Here is a 19,407-nt window from a genome sequence, read left to right as displayed (position 1 = left end):
ACAGTTCAAGGCCAGTCGGAGCTAATAATGAAGTCTTAGTTAAGAGGCACACCGGCACTCAGAGTTTGCCTTGTTAGCCACTAGGTGGTGCTCTCTCAGATAACCGCCTGCAGTGTCGCAAGTGCAGTCTGTGCTTAGCGGTAGCCTTACTTAGTCCCGAGGTAAAGGTGCAGACCTGCTTTCCGTGCGTAAGAATTAAACCTAGCAAGAGAATTAGGATTGAAGGTGACCATTTAAAGGCACCCGGAATTCCGGACTATGCGGCTTCCTAGTGTGTGACCTGAGATACGGTAACTTCCCTCTCCCAGAAAAGTCGTGACCATGGCTGTGCGGAGCAGGATTGGAGTATTGGGCCAGGTTTGGTTCCAGTAACCTGGGCTCTATGTGGGCTCTCGGGGTGGGTGCAGCGTGAGCTCGATCCTCCGCGCCGGTTGGCGGCGCTCGCGGGCTTGGCGGGGGCGCACGGGCGGCGGTGCTCCGCCCCGCTCCTCTCGGTGTCCGTGGGGCGGGGACAGCACGGCGGCGGCCGCTCAGTGTCGCGGGAGCCGGACCGCGCAGGCCCGTCCCGGCGCCCGGGGGGCGCCATGTGGTTCATGTACGTGCTGAGCTGGCTGTCGCTGTTCATCCAGGTGGCATTCATCACTCTGGCCGTCGGTGAGAGCGCTGACCCGGGCCGCGCGCCCCGGTGCCCCGAGTTGCCAACTGCTGCTGCGCTTTGCAGCTGGGTGCGGGCGACCCCGAGCTCGTTCGGCTGGACCTCGGCCGAACCTTCCGGAGGGGGCACATGGTCTCCGAGGCGCAGCCTTGCTCTCGGAGCCATGGGTTGCCCCCTCTGCCTGTCCCCTCCAGCCGGGGCAGAGAAGGCCCCTGTCTGTCTCACCCGGCTGCTGTGTGCTAGCGTACAGCGCCCGGCCTGTAAGCTAAGTGTTCTGCAGGTATTGATTGAGAGACTGAAGTTAAAGGTTCCTGGGGCAGAGGTTAACCTTATGTTGTGCAGTCAAATCCAGTTTCTCTGCAGCTGTCCTGCCAAAGTTCTAATAGTGCAGACGAGAAGGGGATCACGGGTGCTTTGGCTTCTTCCTGACTTCCTGAAGTCTGGGGAGGGTTGGTGAGGACTACGGGATGAGCCGGCTGGTAGGAGCGGCCCTCGCTGAACTCTTCCTGTTTGTCCCCTCCTGTGACCCTCACCCCCACTCCACCCCACCCCTCCCCTGCCAATCCAGCGGCCGGACTCTACTACCTGGCGGAGCTGATAGAAGAATATACAGTGGCCACCAGCAGAATCATCAAATATATGATCTGGGTAAGTGGCAGCTTTTCCCGGAGTCACCCAGGGCTTGCTCGCCCTGCCTCATCAGCAGAAAGTGGCGATTGTTTGGTTTGGAACGATTGTGGTACTGAGAACCCAAACTCTGAGGGTGTCCCTCTTACCTTCCTTTCCCCTGCACACTACCGCTTGAGTCTGCACTACAGGGTCCAGATCACCCCTGCCCTCCATCCTCATGTGGCATATTTCATAGCCCGCTGCCATTCTTTAAGGTACAGTGGAGCTATTGCAATGACAGGTATTCGTGTCTTTGCCTGCACGTGGCTATCTCCCTCTGTGTTCACTGTCTTCAGTCCCAGATTCTCAGCCCCAAGTCAGGCCTAGAACTTAAACAGCGACTTTAAGGACAGTTTGTAATGCCTATTTATTGCCCTCTAATCAGAGTGATTTGTCCTAAGGGAGCACGCCCGGCTCTTTCTCTTGCCTCATGGGAGTCTTCTTTTCCTGAAGACTTGGTCCCTGCCCCTGCTAGCAAGGCTGTAGGAAGACTTTTCTCTAGTAGCTGTGAGGAAGGCCGAGGCTGCCGTGGCAAGGTGTGTGGACAGAAAAGGTCTTCACCTTTCCCTCACCTACCGTCTGCAGCTACTTGCCTTCTGAACATAGCCTGGGGTTGGAGTTTGTGTGCAGGCAGAGCGGCAGCCGGTTCATTGGCTCAGGCTGTGGGTGTGGTTGGTATAGCAATTAGACCTTTCGTCACTGACAACTGAAGCCTTTCTCAGACTACCCGCTGGATTCATGACTGAGTTAACGCAATTGATTCAGTAGCTTGTGCTCAGCATTCAAGGAACTATGAAATGGGGGTAGAGGGTGGTGGGCACGCATGTGGCCTTTGCTTGGGCCCCCAACTCCAACAATGATATCATAACTGTAAAGACTAGGATAGCAGATCGAGTGTGAGCTCTGTCATGAGTAGGGATGGGTGTGTGGTGGAGTGCTGTGGAAGATGCTTTTCTGCCTTTGGATCACTGTCAAACATCTCTTAGAAGTGACCTTCAAAGATGGCACCTTTTGACAGCTAAGTGTGGCTGTGGAGGTGACTGTGAACTGAGAAAGCCAGTCTGTGTGTAGTGCTTCCCAGAGCAGGCTGGGGCTGGGACTGCAGGGGACCTGAAGGTCCCCACAGCAAGCGCCTCTGCCTGTTTCAGTTCTCCACAGCGGTCCTGGTCGGCCTCTACGTGTTTGAGCACTTCCCCGCCGGCATGATTGGCATGGGCCTTTTCACCAACCTCGTCTACTTTGGCCTCCTCCAGACCTTCCCTTTCATCATGCTGACATCACCTAACTTCATCCTGTCATGCGGTGAGAGGGGACAAGCAGAGAGGACTTGATGTGATTGGATGTGGGCCTTCCGTCCCAGACACTGAAGGGGATCCTGAGGAGGGGAGCTGCTAAGGAGCCACTGAGGTCATCAAGGAGGCCAGTCTGCCTGAGCAAAATGGCTTTTTATTACTGAGGACCCTAGAACCTGTTGCCCAGGGCCTAGCCCTTATCAGGGGAGGGGCTCCAGCCAGGAGGACCTTGACAAAAAGGCAAATTAGAATGAGGGCCTGGGAAGCCGTTAGAGAGGGCACATTCTCACCTTTAAGAAACTCTTTGGTCCCTTTGAGAAACATAGAGCCTGCTTGGCAGATAGACAGCTCCTGAAGGCACAGAGATGACATCTTGGAGCTAGCTAGCTGCCTTTCCTACATCCTCAGAAGTTTCTAGTGCCCCAGGCTGGGGTCCTGCCTTCATGCCTTGCCTCCAGTACTACTTCCTGTCCCTGAAAAGTCATGTCTCATGCCTGGGCCTTAGCTATTTTGTAGACCTAGTTGGTTCATGTTCATGAGAAAGGTTTTAGAGAGTGGTTACAGACATTGCTGGTTCTCACCATAACCTGGTCAAGATGGTAGGTGGTGTGAGACCTGCTTTAGTGTTACATTTTTGGGTCACACTGGGGGAAATACTGAATGTTATCCACAGAAGGGCAGATTGTTAGAGATGGGCATCTCTCAATGCCAGGTGTGGTTTTTACCTCAGAATTTATTTAGTACCAGGTTCCTTGTGTGCCAGAGGAGCTCTGGTCACCAGAAGGCTCCTCTGGCTTCCGGCATCACTCCCTCGGCCTGCCATTTGGATGCCCGAGTGAGGTTTTTGAGGCTCTAGACTGTTGTCTGGCGTCCCAATGCCTTGTGTATGACATAGCAGAGTGGTGTCTTCATGGTAAAGGGGAACACAGAGGCATTAAGTTGTGAGGTGGTTATGGGGGATGTGGTCTTTCTGATGTCTACCCTCCCCCCCGCCACAAAGCAAGCCTTCATGCCCCTCAGTAGCTATCCCCTTGCTTGCTCTTTGTCATGAGCTGGCACACACGAGGGAAGAATGTATGCGGCCAGAGCGCACCAGTATTGACTGGTGTGCCTCTCCGCAGCCTAGCTTTCCAAGGAACCCTGACTGTCCAGTGTGGAGTGGAGTCTGCCATGGTGTACTCTCTGCCTACCCATGCCCTCCCCTCACCTGCCGCTCTTGGGAGAGCAACAGCATGGTCATGGATTATGTAACACAAAAAGCTTATTTTTACAACATGCTAGAATGTTCCAGTCTACCTTCTGGTTCTATTCCTGCTGCCTTCTGCAGTGAAAAAGTTGGAACTGAACACCTGTTCTCAACAGATGGGGACTGAGTTCTAGACAGAGGCATGCTGTGAGTTGGTGCAGAATCAAGACTGAGAATTGGGGCTCCAGTTTTGGTGGCCTTCTGGATTTGGTGACCACACAGTGATCAGACTCTCCATCCCCACAGGGCTAGTGGTGGTGAACCATTACCTGGCATTTCAGTTTTTTGCGGAAGAATATTATCCTTTCTCTGAGGTAAGATGCACATCTGTGCATAGTGGCAGAGATGGGGGAGTGGAGGGACTTCCATGATCTGCTTTGTGAGTGCTGCTGTGACCCAAAACTGGCTCCATCCAGGAACCATGTTTCTTACAAACAAAAAGACGTAGGATTTTGGAAGGCGGGTTGTCAGAGAAATAGAAGGGATCCCTTTGGCTGAGGTAGGAGAACACTGCTCCCCATCTCTCCTGCCGCCCAATAAGGTCATCTTCAAGTCCAAGAGGGGCACAGACCAGCCTGTGAGACTCAGACCTCACAAGGCAGGAATTGATGGAGTTGGGGGCTAGGGGGTTGCTACTCAGTCCTTGAAACCTTAGAGAAGAACAGTGTCACTTTGGGGAGGGGCTGTGTTCAGTCTCGGCTGGACTTCCCCTCTCCCAACAGTCCCAGTGTCAGAGTCCTGTCCCCTGAGGGCTAGTCCCTGAAGGGTTGGGGTGGGCTCTCCCAGCTCAGTGTCTCTGTCCCCAGGTCCTGGCCTACTTCACATTCTGCCTGTGGATAATCCCGTTTGCTTTCTTCGTGTCGCTTTCGGCTGGGGACAATGTCCTGCCCTCCACCATGCAGCCAGGAGGTGAGGAAAGGCTTGTTAGGTCATGTTGGGGGGACTGGCACCAGCACTGAGAGCGCACCCTGCAGCTCTGGGTGGTGAGAGCTGCATTCATGTATGCATGCGCGCATGCACACTATCTCCCTGCCTTGTATTTCCACAGATGACGTGGTCTCCAATTACTTCACCAAAGGCAAGCGAGGCAAGCGCTTAGGCATCCTGGTTGTCTTCTCCTTCATCAAAGAGGCCATCCTACCCAGTCGGCAGAAGATATACTGACCCTCTGGGGAGGGCATGTCGGGGGCAAGACCAGTAGAGCCAGGTCTCTGGGCTTCTGGGCTGATAGTGCCTGGGAGCCTGGAGGGTGTCTTCTGCCAGCCCAGGTTTCCTTCCCCCTCTGTTCAGAAGCCCTATCCCCAGGGAACCCTCCTCAGGGGGCTTGAATGCTGCCAGGGGCACCAGAGAGGGTAGCAGAGCCTGCTTTGCCAGGAGGCTATGTCCCCAGCCCTCCCCTTCCCAGAGTCGGGTCTGGCTCTGATGGGGCAGGCAGGGAAGGGTCTATGGAGCGAGGAACGGACAGCAAGTTCTCAGGCAGGTGACCATAGGGAAGAGCTGAGGGTTGGCACTTCCAGGAAAAGTGCATTTTGCTGAATTGTGGGTCTTGTCCAATGCTGATTCCCCTTTGAATAAAGATTCTAGATGGCACTTTTTGCCTTAACACCCAGGAGTTCATCTTCCTCTCTGCCCGCTAACCTTCTGCCTAGATTGGGCTAGCCTTCTGCTCCAGGGACTCCTCTTCTGCCTCTTGCCCTTCTGCAGAAATTCTTGTGGCCCTAAGTGGGAAGGGAATAGAGATGAGGATGAATAGTGGATAGAGGCCATTTTTCTGAGACTTCTTCCTCTTTCCATGGCTTCCTTCCCCAGACTGTGATAGTCCAGATGGAAGGGAGCAGAAATGGTTTGTGACAGGTTAGAGATGCAGAAGACCATCTACAGTATCCTATTTATGTCTTCCTTTGAGAAAGAGGAGAGGTTTCTTGGTGAATTCTATCTCAGGCTCAATGAGAAAAAAAATAATAAATTGGCTTCAAGGCAGCCTAGGCTGTGGCCTGTTTCTTGAGAAATGGGATTGGGAGAGGCTGCTGCTCAGAGCACACGGGCCTCACACTCCTGTGCTTCTGGGATTGGGAGAGGCTGCTGCTCAGAGCACACGGCCTCACACTCCTGTGCTTCTGGCTTCTGGAGGGATGTGGGCTATGCCTTCTAAGAAGGTGGGCCCCATCCTGGGCACAGACCAGCATCTGTTGACCTTGCGCTCCAACTACAGTGCCTTGCAAGGACTCAGCTTCATGGAATGAAGGCCCCACGAGAGCTGCCATTGGCCGAATCCCATACCTCACAGCGAGTCTGGCAGGTGCCCAGATGGACAGGTTCGTGAACATCTGCCTCATGCATGCATCCTTCATCTCCTTGGTTCTGCATTTCTGTTGAGTCTCACCCTGAATTTTGTGCTGCAGCCACTGGTGAGATCTCCAGACCTATTTCTGCCACTCAAGTGGGTGAAGGTACAGGACCTGAGGCTGCTGCTCCTCAGCGGCCTGAGACTGGCCGTATTTGGCCTTGCCATCCACTTTGTCTTTGTTCATCTTACCTGTTGGATAGGGCTTTCCCAGGCTAACCCTGGTGAAGCCATCACATGTCACCTACTGGATCTTGGGGTAGCTGCCACAGCTGATGGTCTACCTCTTGACTCACACTTCCCTGGCACTTCTGTGGCTGTCCTTTTACCTCTCTGTCCTTTCTGTCTCTGTGTAGGCTTCTCATTGCTGTGTGCACAGTGTTGCTTTTTGGCTGTATTATGAATTGCCCGAGGAAGCCCAGCCATGCTGGTGCCTTTAGGGACACCTTCAGCCCTAATTCCTCTATAACTTCTCAGCCACAGTTCTGCTGCCTTCTGGGCACAGAAACAATTTGACCTCAAAATCTCCTCTGTTCACCTGCTTTTCTAGTACCTGCCCTGGTCCCAGGATGGCTCAGGAGCCAGGCAGGATCTTGCTTTCTCTTTCTGCCCTACATCCAGTCTATTCTTAGCGTCTCTGACTTCGAGCCGCTCCTTCTGTCGTCTTTCACCTAGTTTGTGTGGACAGCCTCCTGTGTTTCTCTAGCCTGTGGCCAGCTGGAGTAGTTTTTCTGAAATGCACAGCTGCCCAGTCTTTCCTGGCCTCAAGGCTTTTCCCCAACTCTCCACTGCCCTCAGGATAAAGTCCAGACTCCTTAGCATGGTGTGTGAGGCTCCTGGTGTCCTGGTCCCTACTGGCCTCATCACTTGACTTGTACTCTGGGCCTCAGCCCCCTGTCTGCAGAGACCATGGCTCTCTTGCCGCACTGGTACCCTTCCCGCTACTCACTTTGATAGCTGGCCACTTTTCCACTTGGATTTTGTTTTCTCCAAGGGGCTGTGAATGTCCCCTCTCTTCTCCTAACCCCAGCCGCCACACAGATCCCTCTAGGCTCGCTGACCTGTGGTATGATCTGTTTCCCCACTAGATTGGAAGCTCCTTGAGGGCAGGAAAGCCTTTGGAGTTTTGTGTTATCAGCTACCTGATTTTGGCACCTGGCCCATGGAAAGCACTCAATAAACGTTTTGTGTAAAGAGTGAGTTGTAGTGTGTTGGGGGCATGGGATCCAGGGTGGCTTCCTAGACAGGTCTCACATCAGAGCCGCATGTGGTCTTCTCGGCAGAAGTACTGCCCGGCCTCCTAGACCTGCGGCCTCATACATTTCAGGGGGGCCAGGAGCAAGCATGGGCCAGGAGCAGCAGCCCATGGGCAGAGAAGCCTGTACTGGATATCACACTTGCTTTCCCATCCCCAGTCAGGGTCTGCCGCAGGCAGGAAGGAAAGGTGGCAGGATTCCTAGGGGCGCCCTGTCCTGGAAGCCTTGTTCCTCATGTGCTAGGGGTGGGTTAAGGTAGAGCAGTGAGCCCCAGGAATTACCGACCCTCTATTCTGAATCTTACTGCTCTGTCTGGGTGTCCTTGTCCCAGGGAACCAGGCAATTTCTCTGCAGAGAAAAGGGAAGCCTAGGATGTGTGCTCTTAGAAGGAGGGAGTTAGGGGTGGCTCCTGCCCTTGGGCTTGGGAATGAACTCTATGGGTATTCCCCCAGTCCTTTCTGCCACAATATGAATCTTTTTTTAAAAATTTATTTATTATGTATACAGTGTTCTGCCTGCATATTAGAAGAGGGCACCAGATCTCATTACAGATGGTTGTGAGCCACCATGTGGTTGCTGGGAATTGAACTCAGGACCTTTGGAAGAGCAGCCAGTGCTCTTAACCTCTAAGCCATCTCTCCAGCCCCCCACAATATGAATCTTAACACTTCACCTTCACCAGGAGGTTTCCAGAACAACTTTATGTGAGAACTCCCTTGGAGAGTGGGGCCACTCCTGTCCGGCTAGCTTCCAGGGTAGCCAGGAAAGGTTCATCAAATGTATCACGCAGGCTCATAGCCAGCGTGTTGGTAGAGGTATCTCCCAAATGCCGTTTCTGGGGCACTTTGAGGATGTCAAGTGGATACAAGCCCTGGGGCACTTTGATCCTGTAGGGTGTAGCCCCTGGGTACAGCGCCCGGACCATCAACTCAAACGGCAGCTGGGGTACAGGTGTCACCAAGTGATTGTCCACTGTGCGCAGGCATGCTCCTCCGAGGGAATTGGGAGTCACCTCCAGGAATCTGCAGAAGTCATGCTCCTTATAGGGGTCTGGGTGCACACCCAGGCGTATACCTTGAGGGCAGCCAATTTTTGTGGTCGGGGACCTGGCGGGATTATTGCTAAAATTCCACAACTTGGGGCGACTGATGGTGGTAGTCTGCCTGTAGATGGGCTTGGGTGGCACCTCGGGTGTGGGCAGGCTCTGCAGTCGAGCCTCTACAGAAGGATAGGTCAGGAAGCTCTTGGCAGCCTGGGGTCTCAGAGTCTTGGAGAGGGTCAGTGACTTTTGCTTGGAGTCAGCGGTGCTCTGGGGCCGGCTCAGCCCCTTGCCTTGGAGCCATGCTCTGAAACGAGTCTCTCTCCGAATTCGTTGTTCTTTCTGCAACAACGAAGGACACAGTGCAGTGTGGTCTCCTTCTGGACAGAAGACCCTGTGGCTAATGCCCTGGGAAACCTCAGGCCTAGTGGGCAGGTTGCTGCTTTATGTGAGCCTTGTTCAGATGGAGAAAGCATCCCTTGTTCTGACCGAACTCCCAAACTGTGGAGGAGACAAAGACTTTCAAAGGAGACCTCCAGCTTGAAGACAAAGACATAATCCCTCCCTGGGGACAACCCCAAGTTTGCAGAGGTAGCTCCTGTCTCAAGGAGACAGTCCTACCCTCAGATGGCTCTGGTTTGTCCCCAGACGGGGGGGGGGGGAAAGAGGAAGGGTTGGGAGGTTTGGCATTGAATGAAAGTAATGAAGTTGGACAGGCTTCTGGGAGTGACATCCAGGAGGATAGAGTGACCTAGTGGCCAGACTGGGTGGTGAGGACTCAGCCAGAGTTCTGTCTTTACCACCCCAGCACTGAAACTTTCACTTGGAATGTCCCCACCCCTATTATCTCAGTGTCTCACTCCAGCACAGTTGCTAAGTAACCAGGTGCTTTGGAGATTGACCCAGCTCCAGAGGCAGACCCTGATTAGGCTAAGCCAGGAGTCCTAATTCCATCAGTTCTGCTCAGTCCTAAGTCAGGCAGCATCTGGCTTGCTTTTTGTTCTAGTCTTTGGAAGAAGAGTGGTCATGTGACCCATTGAGGCCAACAAGAGGATCTTGAGTAGAGATCTGCGGGGAGCTGTTGAATAGAGGTCAGGGCGACAAAACCTGCTAGCTGTAAGGGCTGGGTGACAGGCAAGGAGGACACCATGAACAGCGGCACAGCTGGGACAACTGGAGAAGTACAATGGTGGCAGGGCCCTGGAGCTATCCATATCGTTCACTTAAGAATCTGTGCTCTTGAGTTCGAGGCCAGCCTGGCCTACAGAGCAAGAGAAAAAAAGAGGAGGAGGAAGAGAGGAGGAGGAGGAGAACAAAGGAATGAAGAAAGAGAGGGGGAGAGAGGGAGAAAGAAAGAAAAAAGAAAGAATCCAAGCTCTTTCTAAGGTTCCTGTTTGAATGTTCTATGTTCCACGGTTATATTTGGTTGAACCCTTTCCTTGCTAAAGCACTTCACTGGTCTGGACCTTTGCCAAACCTCTAGTCTGTCCATCTCCACCCAACTCATACTTGATCCCCAAATTTTCTGTTTTCTGCCTCCATGATGTTCCTGTGTGCCCCATGTACTCTGAACAGCGATTCCTTCTGCGGGTTCCCTACCCCATATGGATAATAGATGCCTGTCTATCTTCAGAGACAACTCCTTGGCCTCTGCTCAGGCACCCTCATCAACTCTCCCCCAGGAGCATAACTTGCTTCTCCCTAGCACCTAAGTTCCTTGAGTAGGAACCACACCTTGATGCCGGACTTGCAGGGCTTAGCAGGAGCCTAGTGTACAGTTCAGGGTAGGATATATGAATGCCCCATAATTCAGGCTGCATTTGCTTTCTGGCACAGGACAGGACCTTTGGCCTAAAGGAGTGGTTAATGAGGGACGGTGGGGGGGGCAGGAGTTCCTTCTGTGAAGGAGTGTATTGCAGCTGCTCCTCTTAATTGGTAGCAGGGCCCAGCTCCCTGGGAAGTGGGGCTCTGCCTTACTTGATATTCAGTCAGGTAGCGGTACTCCAAAATGATCAGCTTCTCCTTCAGGGTCTTCAGTTTCCCCATCTCTCGGGCAAAGTCCTTCTTGTCCTGTTTCCACATGGCATCTTTCAAGAACCTGGCACCAAGGTGGGGGTGTGGCATGTTACAAAAGTCGGGCTTCCCTCAGTGGGTGGGGCACTGAGGGCCAGGGTGGAATGGCAAGAGTTGCCAGGGCAGAGAAGAGCAAGGCACCCCAGTGTTATGCCCAGGGGCCCTTTAAAAGAGATGCTGATGGCCTTGGAGAGTTGGGGGAGGGGAAGGCAAAGAAGGAAGGCAATGTTCAATCTAAAGGGGCGAGGTCAGGCCAATTTCATGTAGACAATATCCTCCATGGGGCCTCTTTCCCAGACTTCCCCGGCTGCCACCCGGCTTCCTCAGCCCTCCCCCTGGAGGCTCAGCCCAGGGGAAGGACCTTGCCAGAAGCAGCAGCAGCTGGAGTTGCTGTCATAGGCTCACCGGGCACAGTTGCGGTGGTTCCATAGTTTGCAGTAGTCGATGGGCTTGTAACCCATGGCATCTTGGGTGTGCACATTGGCTCCATTCTGCACCAGGACCTTCATACATCCCAGAAGGCCATTGCGGGCAGCCAGGTGCAGGGGTGTGAAGCCATGGCATGTCTGACTGTGAGGTATATCACAGGGTAAAGAGCAAAGGGAAAGGCAAGGGCATCAGATAGGTAGGGAAGCCAGCTTCCAGTGCCCACTCTGCCACTACCATGAGGGATCCGGTCCATAACCCAGCTCCTCTTCGGTCCTTAAGTTTCTCTTCTCTAGAAGGAGGGACAGACTAGTATGAACAGTGCAAATCTAAGGATAGGCTGTGTTTGAATATGACAGCTAGGAGCTGCCTGGAGGCTCTCTGGGTTGCTTCAGGATCACCAATCTCATCCACTGTTGTCTGATTTTTGAGACAAGGTCTCTTGTGGTACAGTCTGATGTCGAATTTGTTATGTGGCCAAGGATGATCTTGAACCTCATCCTCCTCTGTCCTCCTTAGTGCTGAGTGTACAGAGAGCTATGTACCACCAAGTCTGACTCCTCCCTGGCTTTTGGCAAAATTGGCTCACTTGGTCCTCAGATTGAAGTTAATTTTAATGTATGTCCTGCGCATATGTTTGTATGCGTGTTTACATGTATATGTGTATCCGCGTGTGGAGGTCAGAGGTTATCCCTTGGGTGTCTTCCTTTTCCTCTCTTATCCTCCACCTTATATGCAGAGGCACAGACTCTCTCACTTGAACTCAGAGCACACAGCTCCGCTGGTCTAGCTAGCCATCTTGCTCGGGATTTCTTGTTTCTGTCTCCCATGGGCTGGAATTACAGGAGTGTCACCATGCCCAGCTGGCATTTACATGGATACTAAGGATTTGAACTCAGGCCCTCACACTTGTACAACGGGTGCTTTATCCATTGAGGTCTTTCCAATCTCTGTATGTTGTAATTAAACGTCACCTCCTGGGGCTGGGGATGCACTTCCTTAGACAGAATGCTTGCCTAGCATATGTAAAGCCCTGAGTTCAATCTCAGCACTGAGCCAAACCAGGTGTGATGATGCCTACCTGTGATCCTAGCACCTGGGAAGTGGAGGCATGAGAATCAGAAGTTCAAGATGTACCAGTTTGGGGGTAGCCTGGACTACACGAGACATTGCCAGCTTCTTAGAGGTTGTTGCTTCTTTTAGATAGACCCCTCCCTGGCACTTCCACCAATCACCCCATTGTTCTCTTCCTAGCCAAGCTCTCGGGATTCTGGCCATTCATTCAGTTAGTCCCTGTGCAGTCACTAGAAAGTCAGCTCTGTGAAAGCAGGGCTGGGTTCCCTGTGTTTGTTGCTGTGCTCCCAGCATGGGTGTGGTGCTGGATAGCATGCAGAGAAGGCTAGGCAGTCTCTAGTATGTTGTGCATTTTCCTTGTCCCAAAAATGGAGCTGGAAAGGTGGCTCAGCAGTTCAGAAAATATACTGAGCTTGCAGAGGACCCGAGGTTGGTTCCCCCGCCAGACACAATCACCTATAACTCCAACTTCTTTATCATAAAAACCTTGTTGCATGGGCACATTCGTCCTCCCAGTCTCAACCCTGACAGCCAGTTCCCAAACCGAGCTTCCGTGAGGCCCCACAGTGTACACCTGAGTGTGGGGACTAGGACTTTGCGGCTGAGAGGTTGAGTGACTTGCTTGCGGACCGCGGTTTGCCTGAGCCAAGTTTCTAGGAATTAGATCTGCCTTCTCAGGAAGCTCAGTCTCCTAAGAACCAGGATGCTAAGTGGGCTCCCTGACTGCTTTCTCCAGACAGGAATCCTTGTCCTTCTCAGAATCTCTCATCTGCTCCTGCAAGACTCCACCTGCCTGGCGACCCAGAGTCCCAAGTGTCTCTCCTACAACAGGCTGGACTTACGAGTTGATGGCTGCCCCTTTCTTAAGCAAGTAGTCAACGCAGGGGAGGATGTCCGACTTCCTGTTCTTATGGATGACTAGGTGCAGGGGCGTCTGGCCCTTGTTAGTAGGCAGATCCACGGGAAACTTATACTCCTCTACCAGGATCTGAAGGCAGGAAAGCTTTCTCTGCTGGGCTGCGAAGTGGATGGCTGTGAAGCCCTGTGGAGTGGAGCGCCCAGAAGGCTCAACAGGATTGGGCAGGGGCCACAACCCCGCCTCTGTCTTGGGGTTGTCCTCTTTGTTCCCTGTGTCCCTGGAGGTACTCACATCCCTTCATCCCCTAGCCCCTGCTTTCAAGTGGGCCTTCTATGAATGGGTAATTAGGACCAAAGGCATAGGTCTTTCTCGGGTATTGGGGAGTTTCAGTCCCTGCCTCCACGCTACAAGCTTTACCTTGTCGTCGACTATGACCTCTTTGTGCTCCCGATTTAGACAGAACCGAAGCCAGTCCACATTGCCTACCGAGGCTGCGAACAACTCAGAGTAACTCGGAATCACTTTATGGTCCAACGACTCTGAAGGGCTAGAATCGGCCGGGCGGGGGTGAGAAGGAGAATTGGTGACCTCCCCGGGCTTCCCCGTCGCCCACAAACCCGCGCGCGCCTACCTACCTGAGCTGCGAGGACTCCGATTTGCTGCTTGAAGCCTTGGGGAAGGTGTGTTCTGTCTGCCGCGTGCTGCCCGGTGCATCGGGGCCGGACTGCTCTTCTCTGCCCAAGTTCCCATCGGAACCTAAGAACCTAGTCCTGCGCTGCACAGGGGCGATGCGCACAACTGGCGCGCGGGCATTGGAACTACGGCGGCGGTGCACACAAGACAGACAAGGCTGCGGCTGCGAGGAGCGGCGCATGCGACCTGCCCCTGTCTACGGGCCGCGCCTCCACTGCGCGTTTGGTCCCAGCCAGGACTTGTGGGAGGGACGGAGACCGCAAGCCTGGAAACTCTGCACCCCCGGCTCACTACACGCTTAACCTATATTGGAATCACACAGGGATGAAACGGAAAGTGCGATTGGGAAATGGAGTGTGGCCATTTCTGTCCGTAGAAAGCAGGGCCGGGTGTCACACGCACACACAGTGAGTTTGTATTTGAAGTTGCATTATGAACCAGCTACCCTTGCCATTCCACATACTAAATTATTACGTCCTCACAGCAGCAGCATAATGGGCAATCGCTACGTCACACGGGCTGTCCATAGCAGAGCTACTCCATTCTGGTTCTTTTCTTGGGAAACGGAAGGATAGAGAGTTCCAGGGTAGCCTGTGCTACACAATCAGATCTTACCTCCAAAAATGTTCCAGGCATAGTAGTGCAAGCCTGGGACTCTGCACTCCAGAGTTAGCATTATTAGAACACAGTAGACATTAGGAGGAGAGGCCCATTTGGGGGAAGTGGGTTCCTGTGATGTGCCTTTGGAGTATATGTGTGCCCCAGAAAAACTGAAGGAGGAAGGGTACCTTAAAACGTGCAGAGGTACAAAACAGAGATTCTCAAGAGCTAGGGATATGGCTCAGGAGTTAAGAGCACTTGCTGATCTTTCAGAGAGGATCCGTGCGGTTGCCAGCACCCATCATGATGGCTCATAACCACCTGTAGCTCCAGTTCCAGGATTTCCGATGCCGTCTTCTGATCTCTAAGGGCATCAGGTATGTCAGTGGTGCACATATATACATGCAGGCAAAACACTTATACACGTAAAGTAAATCTAATTTTTTAAAAGCACTTTTCTCTAGAATTTCCTGCAATGTACATTATATTGCTAAACCATGTGATGTTTAACTTGTTGAAAGTGGACTCTGGGAGGGAGAGCGACCTTCCTGTCCCAGAATCCAGTATGTTTGCTTTAAATGTTTTGGGACTAGAGAGATTTTTCAGCAGTTAAGAGCATTGCTGACTTTCTAGAGGACCTAGGTTTGGCTCCCAGCACCCACATGGCAGCTTACAAGTGTCTGTAACTCCAGTTCCAGAGAATCTGATGCCCCCTTCTGGCCTCCCCAAACACCAGGCACACATGTGGTGCACACAGACAAAACCTCCATCCATATAAAAATTAAAAATAAATATCAATAAATAATAATAATAATAATAATTCTCCACAACAGCTTTTTCTGGAGCAGTGTGGATCCTAACTCTGGGTCAGGGTTGGGAGAGGCAGCAGAGCGGCCCAGGAGTAAAATGTTGTGTCGTCTGAGCTGGAAGGTTCCCAACAGATGTTACAATTATTTATCCCATGACATAAAAATGCCAGCAATAGGAAGGAAGACCAGAAGTTCAGTCATGGGGAAGTTCACCCACCCATGGAGAGGAAATTCAATAGGAACTCCTACTGACTACCTCAACAATCAGTTTCTGCTGGATTTGAAAGCTTCAACCTGGTGCTCTTGCCTTTGCTTGCTTTCAGTCATGCCAATGACTGAACAGATGTTTGGAGTGCCTGATTTGATGGATGTCTTCTGTTGTATAAAGGTCACTTGTTCGTTTCCTGACTGCTCAGCGCCGAAATAATCATACAGAAACTGTATTATTTAAATCATTGCTTGGCCCATTAGCTCTAGCTTCTTATTGGCTAACTCTTACATCTTAATTTAACCCATCTCCATTAATCTGTGCATCACTACGAGGTTGTGATCTACCAGCAAAGTTTCAGGGAGTCTGTCCCCAGCAGCAACTCCATGGCTTCTTCTTGACTCCACCTTTTTCCTCCCAGCATTCAGTTTAGTTTTCCCCACCTAGCTAAGTTCTGCCCTGCTATAGGTCCAAAGCAGTTTCTTTATTCATTAATGATAATCACAGCATATAGAGGGGAATCCCACATCAAGTCTTCTATCTGTTGCTTTTGCCTATCTGTCATTTGCTACTTAATCTTTGCTTTTACCTGTTATATACTGAATAAACTCACACATTGGAGACTGGAGGCATGGCTAGTGAACCTCATTTTCTGAACTATAAAGATCACTACCTCTGAGAACCCTAGTGATCAGGAATTGGTGCTCCTGCCAAACACCTTCAAAACGAGCAAATCACAGCTTTTCCTGTTGCAGGTGGAGTTTGCCAGCTGACTTTACATTACAGTAAAGTAAGGTCAAAGGTTGTCTGGTGCCTTGGATGGGTCTGGGGGGCAACTGCTGCTACTCGGGATGTTGCATGTGCACTTGAAGATATTATCTATGCCTGGAGTACTTTGTAGTCCTCCTTTTATTTTTTAAAATTTGTTTTATTTATCTAGGCTTCTCTAAAGAGGAATCTTTGTAGCCAGCTGGTTTTAAACACCTGACCCTCCTGTTTCTACCTCAAATTTTATAGTCTTCATCTTCATGCCATATCACAACCACCCTGGGGTGAGGAGACCAACACAGAATACTTATATCAACAGGTTTGGTTAATTGGTATGGTGTGGAGCCCAGGCTTGGATTAGGTGATTTTCCCATGCAGCCAGGATAGTCCTGCTTTTATATTCTTTCTGAGGAAGAAAGAGGACTCCTGAGGCAAGAGAGTCACCAGAATGAGTCAAGAAGATAGGGAAGTTGGACAGAGGCCTTAGAAAGGAAGGATGCTCTTCTCGAGGACCCTTTAGCCAGACCCAGGCAGCTGGGCAGAGGGCCTGGTGAAACAATAGACAGTTGACCACAAGAAATGCCAGAATTCCACTTGAAGAGCAGGGGTAATGGCGTGCCTCCGGAGTAATTAATTGACAAGGGAGATAGAAGGCTGGGTGAGGAGGCAGTGCTTGGAGAAGGCACAGGACCCAGAGAGGTACTGTCTCCAGCATGCAAGGCTTGCTGTCCCACACCATCCTAAAATCCCTTCATGATCCTTCTGAAGTCTAAGCTATGTTGAACTGGGGTTCTGTCACTTTGAGGAAAGTCTAACTAGTAAAAAGCTCTCTGGTTAAATCTGCAATGGGGTACAATGATTAGGACTGGCATGATGGACACTGGAATGAGCTGTGTGGGCCAGGGTACTGTGACACCCAAGGGACCTTGAGAGTCATCTCTGCACTGTTGGGCAGCAGCAAATAAATGAGAGTAAGGAGCTGGGCTTGGCCCGCCAGGCCTGGCTTGTCTGAGCAAGGGGCACATGTGCATGGGGCAGGGCTGAGCACTCACTCTCACTCTTGTTCTGCGGCTTAGCCTGTGCTTCCAGAAGGGGCACATGCTGCTGATAGTAGGACAGAGGCAGGACTGAGTTGACTCCCATCAGTCAGTGTGCTCTCTTGGGCTTTAGGGCCTGGCTATGCTGGTAATTGGCAGGAAATAGGGCTTTCAGGTCAGTATCCTGGGTGTGAGGAAGGCTAATGTCTTTGTGGGTTGAGCATCATCTGTATTTGGGAGAGAAATGGAATTTGAATGACAAGTCCTAGCAGGTAGGGCAGGAAACGTTTGCCTATAGGACCATAGTGGAGGAAGACAAGTGTCTGGGGTGCTGGCCTCTCCCCATCTGCTTTCCTGAGCACTCTGTTACCATGCCCATCCTGAACAGGTCCTTCACATGCACCTCAGAGCAGTTCCTGAGGTTCAAAGAGGCCTGTGGACGGTAGGCAGGTATTTAGTCCCTTCCACTGGGGTTTCCAGTCGGCCAGTCTCCTTGCAACTGGCAGATCCTGGAGTTTACTTCATTATCTACCGTGTAACTACCATGACAATTCAAGGCGATCCCAAGAGGCTTCCAGAAGGAAATACTGGGGAAATGGCTCAATTGGTAAAGTGCTTACAACACAAATGTGAGGGCCTGATTTCAGATCCCCTGAGTCCATGGGAAGTCAGGAGTGATAACATGCTTGCAACCCCAGCACTGAGAAAGTGGAGACAGGAAGATTCCTGGGGTGTGCAGGAGTGTGTGTGTGTGTGTGTGTGTGTGTGTGTGTGTGTGAGAGAGAGAGAGAGAGAGAGAGAGAGAAAGAGAGAGCGAGACAGAGACAGAAACACAGATAGAGTTACAGAGACAGATACAGAGACAATGACAGAGAGAGACTGATTCTGGCATGTTCTAGGTGCCTGACATGTCAGGTAAACATGTTTCAAATCTCTGAATGGGGCCTCCATTTCTGAAGGAAGCCCAGGAGCTCTGCAGACACAACCTCAGAAACAACCAGGATAGATGGGAATTATTTTACGAAATAACATGTGAGTCAGGCATGACCATGCACACCTGCAGCCCCAACATTCCAGAGGCAGAGGCAGAAAGATTGCCACAAGTTCAAGGCCAGCCTGGTCTATACAGTGAGTTCTCAGCTAGCTGGGGCTACATAGTGAAACTTTCTCAAAATTGAAACTTAAAAAAGAGCCTTGTGTCAGGTGGTGGTGGCACAGGCCTTTAAGGGAGGCAGAGGTAGATGGATCTCTGTGAGTTTGAGGCCAGCCTGGTCTACAAGAGCTAGGGTTGTTACACAGAGAAACCCTGTCTCAAAAAACAAACAAACAAACAAACAACAAAACAAAAAGCCTTGCCCTAAGGTGTATAAAATGAGGAAATAGTCACAAAGTCAAAATTTTATTAAGAACAGGAGGACTCAGGGCATCGGAGCCATGGCCATTCCTAGGTCTCACCCCTATTTCAGAGAACTGCAGAAGCTCCAAAGTGGGTGGTCATGGTTGAGAAAATGGGGCTTCCTCCCTCCTCATCTCTGAAGATGTAGGACATTTCACTGCGAAGAGCAAGATGCCAGCTCTCCATGCCACAGACTGGGGAGCTAAGAGAAAGGCAGGCGCGCTCCTTCTCTATCAGGCCCTCAGGAGCAGGGCAGCTATTTTTTCTCAAAGGGTAGGTGGGGACTCTTTTGAGTTTTTATTGCTCAAAATCTAAAAAAGACCAAAACCAAAACCCCCCCCAAAAATCCCCCCAAACCCATGATATTACTGAGAAAAGTGATCTGCTCACCCACAAAGGGACTTGGGGGTTATAACCAGTCAATCTGTGGGGATTGAGAATTCTAAAGATCCCTATCAAAGGAAACTGTGGAGAAGTTCAAATCCTGGAGATTTGGATGGTAAACAATTTTTTTAAAAAATGCTAGCAGGCCAACTGGTTTACCAGAGGAACCCCAGGAGAGACTGGGGAGCCCTCCTAGGTCAGAACACAAGTCAATCAGGTCTTTGACAAGAATGATCTCTGCAAGTTTCCTCCCAGAGGCATCATGGGAAATAGAACAAGAGCCTGGAGATTAGTGGGAGCTAAAAGTTGGGTGTCAGATCAGCAAAGGCAGAAAGTTAAGCAGAGAGATCAGACAGTCAGCAAGGACCCTACCTAAACCATCACAGCCCCAGAGTTGCCATGTTGCAGGGCTACATGTTTCCAGAAGTAGTTACATCCAAGGCTTCGAGAAGGGAAAGACGTTACTAAAATCCATCTTGGGCACCAACACATAAGCAACAAAACCAAGTCCCAGAGAAAGGAATGGGCAGATCAGAGTTGCTAACATACATTACTGGAAAAAGGAGTTTTCAGAAGAAA

The 19,407-nt window shown here is 51.4% G+C and overlaps 2 protein-coding genes across 3 annotated transcripts; one reads left to right on the top strand and one right to left on the bottom strand.

Moving 5' to 3' along the window:
* Positions 1-510: 510 nt before the first annotated feature.
* On the top strand, positions 511-5,842 carry Tex261 (testis expressed 261). Its single transcript, XM_085690529.2, has 6 exons — positions 511-654; positions 1,224-1,303; positions 2,473-2,626; positions 4,109-4,176; positions 4,669-4,771; positions 4,911-5,842. Exons 1-6 carry the CDS (start codon positions 585-587, stop codon positions 5,024-5,026), a joined length of 591 nt encoding a protein of 196 aa, XP_085546655.1. The 5' UTR covers positions 511-584; the 3' UTR covers positions 5,027-5,842.
* Positions 5,843-7,946: 2,104 nt separating this feature from the next.
* Ankrd53 (ankyrin repeat domain 53) lies at positions 7,947-16,165 on the bottom strand. Of its 2 annotated transcripts, XM_048416659.3 has the most exons (6): positions 13,569-16,165; positions 13,351-13,480; positions 12,917-13,116; positions 10,980-11,144; positions 10,479-10,599; positions 7,947-8,843 (listed from the first exon to the last, which is right to left on the bottom strand). In XM_048416659.3, exons 1-6 carry the CDS (start codon positions 13,805-13,807, stop codon positions 8,163-8,165), a joined length of 1,536 nt encoding a protein of 511 aa, XP_048272616.2. In that variant the 5' UTR covers positions 13,808-16,165; the 3' UTR covers positions 7,947-8,162. The 2 variants fall into 2 exon arrangements, with proteins under 2 accessions (XP_048272616.2, XP_085546654.1); XM_085690528.2 differs by lacking the exons at positions 13,351-13,480; positions 13,569-16,165 and having other exon boundaries at positions 12,917-13,212.
* Positions 16,166-19,407: the final 3,242 nt, after the last annotated feature.

This window comes from Myodes glareolus, chromosome 6 (genome assembly GCF_982192425.1).
Source record: "Myodes glareolus chromosome 6, mMyoGla1.1, whole genome shotgun sequence".
Lineage (NCBI taxonomy): Eukaryota > Metazoa > Chordata > Mammalia > Rodentia > Cricetidae > Myodes > Myodes glareolus.
Note: the sequence above shows the minus strand (reverse complement) of the source record. Positions and strands in the feature narration are given on the sequence as shown.

Coding starts and splice junctions, on each gene's coding strand:
- Tex261 (XM_085690529.2), top strand. CDS start 585: ATGTGGTTCATGTACGTGCTGAGCTGGCTGTCGCTGTTCATCCAGGTG. Junction 2,627..4,108: donor TAACTTCATCCTGTCATGCG/GTGAGAGGGGAC, acceptor CCATCCCCACAG/GGCTAGTGGTGGTGAACCAT. Junction 4,177..4,668: donor AATATTATCCTTTCTCTGAG/GTAAGATGCACA, acceptor CTCTGTCCCCAG/GTCCTGGCCTACTTCACATT.
- Ankrd53 (XM_048416659.3), bottom strand. CDS start 13,807: ATGCGCCGCTCCTCGCAGCCGCAGCCTTGTCTGTCTTGTGTGCACCGC. Junction 11,145..12,916: donor AAAGGGGCAGCCATCAACTC/GTAAGTCCAGCC, acceptor TATACCTCACAG/TCAGACATGCCATGGCTTCA. Junction 8,844..10,478: donor GCTACCTGACTGAATATCAA/GTAAGGCAGAGC, acceptor TCGTTGTTGCAG/AAAGAACAACGAATTCGGAG.